At 42.4% G+C, this 6000-nt stretch overlaps 1 protein-coding gene across 1 annotated transcript; it reads right to left on the bottom strand.

Moving 5' to 3' along the window:
• Positions 1 to 1020: 1020 nt before the first annotated feature.
• Positions 1021 to 1623, bottom strand: LOC121433162 (peptidyl-prolyl cis-trans isomerase A-like). Its single transcript, XM_041631419.1, has one exon. It carries the CDS (start codon positions 1621 to 1623, stop codon positions 1021 to 1023), a length of 603 nt encoding a protein of 200 aa, XP_041487353.1.
• Positions 1624 to 6000: the final 4377 nt, after the last annotated feature.

Here is a 6000-nt window from a genome sequence, read left to right as displayed (position 1 = left end):
GTGCTTATAGATGCGTAGAATATTTACAAATGCTTTTCTTTAGGTAGTAAAGGTTTGTTGCAATCTCCAGCACTTTTTCCTCGGTAAAAGAAAGGGGGTTGTGTTGGTGTTGTTGTATAAAAATCCATAAATGGAGAAAAGGCAATTTTCCTGAGAGAAGATTTGTTCTTGAAACCTTTTTTTTTGGTTGGTATTTAAAAAACAATTGGGAATACAGAAATGGGCTGTTGGTGTAAGAAGCATGTCTAAATTACATAAAGAGTTCTTGCACGCTTTCTTTTATTTCAGTTTCTTAGATATCTGAAGAATTGAGAAATTAATCTTTTCTGATAATCCTAAAGAATTTAAGTTCTTCTGGTTCACATTAATTTATTATCTATCTATCTATCTATCTATCTATCTATCTATCTATCTATCTATCTGAGACAGGACTTCTTTGTGTAGCTCTGGCTGTTCTGGAACTTGCTGTGTAGACCAGGCTGGCCTCGAACTCACAGAGATCTTCCTGCCTCTGCCTCCGGAGCACTGAGATTAAAGGTGTGCGCCACCACAGCCTGGCTAATTTATCATTTTTAAATGGGATTCATTATCTGTAATTCTTTGCTCTAGAGTAAAATATTGCTTTTATTTTTGCTAGGAAGGCTGCAGCTCTCTCTCAGGATTTTTTTTTGTAAAAATAAATGATGTTAATTAAATATGACATTTATTTATGAGGATGCATCAGGAAGTAGCACAAAATTTGGACTTAGTCTCTTGTTGGAGCTATGACTTGTGTGCCGCTAGATGAATACTAGAGGTAGCCACTTTTTTTTTTAACAGTTCTTACTTAGTTTTTATTCATAATCATAAACTTAACTCTGCAATCCAGCTAGACTTGAAGGGGAATGAGGAAAATATGGAACCCAAAGGACTTCAGTGAGAGCAGAGATTACAGGGTACTGCGAGCAGATGGGGCTGGGGTGCTCTTCTGAGCTACAGAAGGAATGGTCTGGTGGGTAAGAAGCCCGCAACTCAAAAAAATTAGAGTTGTCCACAGTTGGAAATGGTGATCTTCTTGCTGGTCTTGCCATTCCTGGATCCAAAACGCTCCATGGCTTCCACAATGTTCATGCCTTCTTTCACCTTCCCAAAGACCACATGTTTGCCATCCAGCCACTCAGTCTTGGTGGTGCAGATAAAAAACTGGGAACCGTTTGTGTTTGGTCCAGCATTTGCCATGGACAAGATGCCAGGACCTGTATGCTTCAGGATGAAGTTCTCATCCTCAAATTTTTCTCCGTAGATGGATCTGCCGCCAGTGCCATTATGGCGTGTGAAGTCACCACCCTGGCACATGAATCCTGGAATAATCCTGTGAAAGGAAGAACCCTTATATCCAAATCCTTTCTCTCCAGTGCTCAGAGCACGAACGTTTTCTGCTGTCTTTGGAACTTTGTCTGCAAACAGCTCGAAGGAGACGCAGCCCAAGGGCTCGCCATCGGCCGCGATGTCGAAGAACACGGTGGGGTTGACCGTGGCTGCAGCAAGCGGTGAGAGGGGACAGCGGCATCTGCAAAGCGGCCGAGGTAGCCACTTTCTGTGCCCTTTTCTGTGGGCTTCTCTGCTGGTCACTGCTTGGGTCATAATCACTACTGGGGATGCGTATGACGGTTCTGAAGGTGCAGTGGCCATATATGTGTCCTGTGTGCAGGAGTCTAAGGTTGTGGGTGCCCCTCACTGGCAGAAAGCCTGAGTAAGGTAAGCTGGAGATATTAAAGGTTTAACGGTGGCAGCTAGTCCTAAACCATGTTGTTTACTTAACCTGGCCCACCCGTTTACCTAATGATATTGGAACAGAGGGGAAGTGTATAGATACACATATGTGTACTTATTTTACTTATTTGTTTACTTTAGTATTTATTTTTTGCTAGGTAGGTTACAGTTCTCTCTGTTTTTTTTTGTAAAAAGAAATATTAAATATAACATTTATTTATGAGGATGTGTTAGAAATATATATATATTCTGTACATACTTATATATGTATGTACAGATATAGGTAAGTGTGTGAGTGTGAGTGTGTGTGTGTGTATTCAGTTGGGTTTTAAAGGAATCATTTCATTTTTCCTCTTGATTTTAGGATAAAGCACATTTATATGTTCTGGAAGATTGGCCTGAATTCTGTTTTTTATTTGATTTGGTATCTGTAAGTAGTTCACATAGATATTAAGGTCTGGACATTTTGGAGGTAAAGTCTGGATAAATCTAGTTTGTAGGCAGGTTTGATATATCTTATGAAGTCCCATTTCTTTAATTTTAGTTGAAGCTATTCGTTTCCCAAGTTTAGTGTAGTACTTTGTATTGTAAAAGGGAATGTATGCTCGTTATCATATCTTTCATTACCAATCCCCCCAACTTTGCAGCTTAAGACCCCAACATTACTAAAGGTTCAGAAAGAAGGCAGGCAGGCCAGAAGCTAAGCAGAATGCTTACTAGATACGAACCCTGGGTCTCAAACCCGAGACAAATGGCTGAGTTGCTCATTAACAAATCAAAGCTGTCATTGGCTGCCAGGTCCCTACCTCAGTCCCTACCAATAACAAGCACCTCCTGACTGATTACCCCACCCTCTACCCTAACTTCTCCAGTCCAGGGACTGGGTTCTGCTTTCACTTCCCCAGCTTCTCTGATTCCCATTCAACCCAGCTGTTTTACCTTTTGGCTTCTTTGCCTCCTGACCTCTTGACTCCTGGCTCTCCCTCTCATTACATGGTCTAGCTCAGGGTCATGTTCACTCTGGACTCTCCCAGATGTTTCTGCCTCTGCTATGCTTTTCCTTTTATGTACAATAAACCATCATAAACCGTCTCCTCCTTACGTAGGACCAGTCATGTCCTCCCCTTTCTTTCTTTCTTTCTTCCTTCCTTCCTTTCTTTCTTTTTTCTTTCTTTCTTCATTCACTAGGCTTTGTTGTTGTTGTTATTGTTGTTGTTTAGTTTTTGATTTTGAGAAAGAATCTCACTGTACAGCCTTGGCTAGCCTGGAACTTGCTGTGTTGGCCAAACTGACCTCAAACTCACAGAGATGCCCCTGCTTCTGCCTCCCAAGTGCCTGGATGAGAGACGTGCTCCACCATATCCAGCCTTATTAGTGAGGAATACTCTTGTGTAGCTAGCTCTTTGGACCAGAGACTGTAAAACAAACATTTTACATGCAGAAGGGTGGGCTTTTGGGGAAGTGTCACCTGGATGAACTGCAATTGTTTCTGTCATTCTTGAAAGTGGAGATCCCCTTGTTTCAAATTTAATTGCCAAGCCTGTCTGTGTAATTTTCCAGGTTGCCCAGATAAAACAAAGGTCTGTCAAGTGGAAGTGGCTGTTGCTCAGCCAGGAATCCCTAGCAATTGTAAGAAAGGGGAGTTGAGTTTGGAGGCCTCAGGGAGAACTGCAGAACTCTCACTACTAAAAAATTGCCATTTTATTGGTGGGAGGAAAAGGTGTCAGTTTTAGAAAATATTTAAGTCCCCAAAGCTAAACCTCTTTGGTCATGTTCTGACTGGAACTGGAGGCGTCTCTACCATTTTAGACTCTTTATGGAACCGGAAGGAATCGGTCCTTTCATCGGTCATAACCAAGTGTTTACGTCCGGTGACTGTTGACTTTGTGCGCACTTGTCTATGACTATTAAAGAACCAGGAGTCTCTTTCTGAAAGGCAGATGAACAGCTCAGATCAAAAGAATGAGACAAAACTCATTCCCCAACCCCCGCTGTTAAGAGAATTTGGTTTTGTTGCGGTTCCCTTAAAAAACAACAAGACCATGATGTGGACGGCTGTGTCTGTTCCTCCTTCAACTTTTCGTGTTTCCAGGCTCTACTGCTTGGCAAAGACAATTTGGGACAGATTTCTTTATTTTCTCCTCTGGCCTAAAACAAAAAAATCCCCCACTTTTCAAACTGTTACCACCGAGGAGTTTATTAAATGGCTGAAAAAGACAGCTGGTCCCACCATCTGTTAAAATTTTTCAGGGGCCAAATAAAACAGGTTACACCTTTTGCCATGCCAAGTCTTGCCGTGCTCCCTTCCCCGCACAGCCCGGGGAGGGCTAATCTGAATTTCACGCTCTGATTTCGCCATTGCTCACGTCTGGGCTTCTTCTGGGAGCTTCTCCCAGCAGCTCCCGTCCCTTTTTTTTTTTTTTTTTTTTGAGTTACAAAGTGATTCTCACATTTCCAGCAGACTCATTTGCAACATATTACCTTCCACCTCTCTACCATACCTACAACCAGAGACCAGAGGGAAATCTGCAGATAGCTAACTAATTTCTGACTTCTCAAGCCAAAGGGGAGAGCCAGAAGTAGGTTTCTGGTTTTTTTTTTTTTTTTTTTTTTTGCGGTCATTTTTTTTTTTTTGGCCTATAAATGCTAATGGAGGTAGTCCCAACTTGGGAACAAAGGCTGAACACACCACACTCCGCAGGTGTGAAAGGGTTGAAACAAAAGCAATGCTCACCCTAATGGTATTTCTTGTCATTAACAATTCTTTGATGTTCACACCGGAGCCTCCCTTTTATCTTTTAGTTTTTCAGCCACCTTTGTTAACACGCAGCTCAATTGAACCCCCCACCCCCACCCCCGTCCCCTCCACTTCCCACCTCCCCCAGCCTTTAAAGATATCTGCAAAACGTTTATGCCAAGTTCGGGTCCACGACATCTTTTAGTAGCGAGGCACAGTAAAATGAGATAAAGCTTGTGAGGTTATTATTAAAACATCAGTAAGTTTCTATCATTAAGCTGAAGGGGAAGATCAATAAAAAGGGAGTACTTAATGTGACTTTAATAAGGACGAGTTTCCTGTAACAGAACTTTGAATTAACTTCAGTATCACGGAAGCGGGCTTCGTGATGAAGATGCTGCGACGATCTGGAGAGGTCGGCTCGCTTTTAGGCAATTTAGACACTTGGCGAAGACTTCGAATGTTCTTCGTCAGTTAGTTCCTGCTTTATTGAAAGTCTTCACGACGCACGTATCTTAAGAATTAGTTTGCTCTAGACTTTTCTCCCGAGTGTCAACTCCTGGCAGGCTGCCAGGGGCTTTGGAAAGCTGGTTTGCCTCCTGCCCACTTCGCACTGGGAGAGAGAAAGAGATGACAGGGAGTCAGACTGCAGCTTCAGAAGACGTGGTTTAACTTGTTTTGACGACAGGAGAAGGTAGAGACCAGTCAACACTCCACAATAGACTGCCCGGAGGGGGAGGCTCAGCAATAGGACAGAGGGCAGAGTGGACTCACGTTCGGCTGCTTTCTTTGCTGGCGTCTTTTTCACTGCCTTCAACTAAACAGAAATTTTGTTTTATCTATTAGTTTGTTTCTTGAGGTAGGGTTTCACCTTGCAGCTCTGGCTGGCTTAGAACTCAGTATGTATTTCTGCCTTGTCTTGTCTCTGCCTCCCAAGTGATGGGGTTCTGGCTAGAGCCCCTACAGACTTGTTCAGAGGTGCTTATTCACTGCTGAGTTAGCACATCCTTTCTTTTAACTATTGGCTGGAGGTGAATTGTTCAACTAGTTAATACTCCAGCAGTTTAACTGGGACTCTCTCCGGATAGCTTATTTCTATGTGAAAACACATTTTTTTTTTTTGGAGGGGGGAAGTATGCATTTGGAGCCTGCTGCAATGGAAAGAGACAAGGCCCAGCCTCAGCGTTTCTCTATAGTTCAGCCTCAAATGTCAGCTGGGAGGGAACCGGAGATAAGCAAAGATAAAATACAAATTAATGTTAACAATGTATCTATTTCATGACTTTCCTCTCGTATTATTTAATAATGCTTAGCATTTATAGGATGCTTTTCATCTTCAAAGCACTTTACAAATGCTAGCTAATTACCAAGGTGATGAGGCCTGGATCATAACGTTGCTCCGACTAGAAAGCAGAAGTAGAGATGTATGTATTCATCCATTTTTAAAAATAGTATTAGATGGTGCTGGAGGTTCTGTGACTCAGACACTCAGGCAAATTATCTTCTTCATA

Source organism: Microtus oregoni, unplaced genomic scaffold (assembly GCF_018167655.1).
Source record: "Microtus oregoni isolate MIOR12 unplaced genomic scaffold, Mior012 000037F_ref0000500, whole genome shotgun sequence".
Classification (NCBI taxonomy): Eukaryota; Metazoa; Chordata; class Mammalia; order Rodentia; family Cricetidae; genus Microtus; species Microtus oregoni.
The sequence above is the reverse complement of the archived record's forward strand: the minus strand, read 5'-3'. Positions and strand labels throughout refer to the sequence as shown.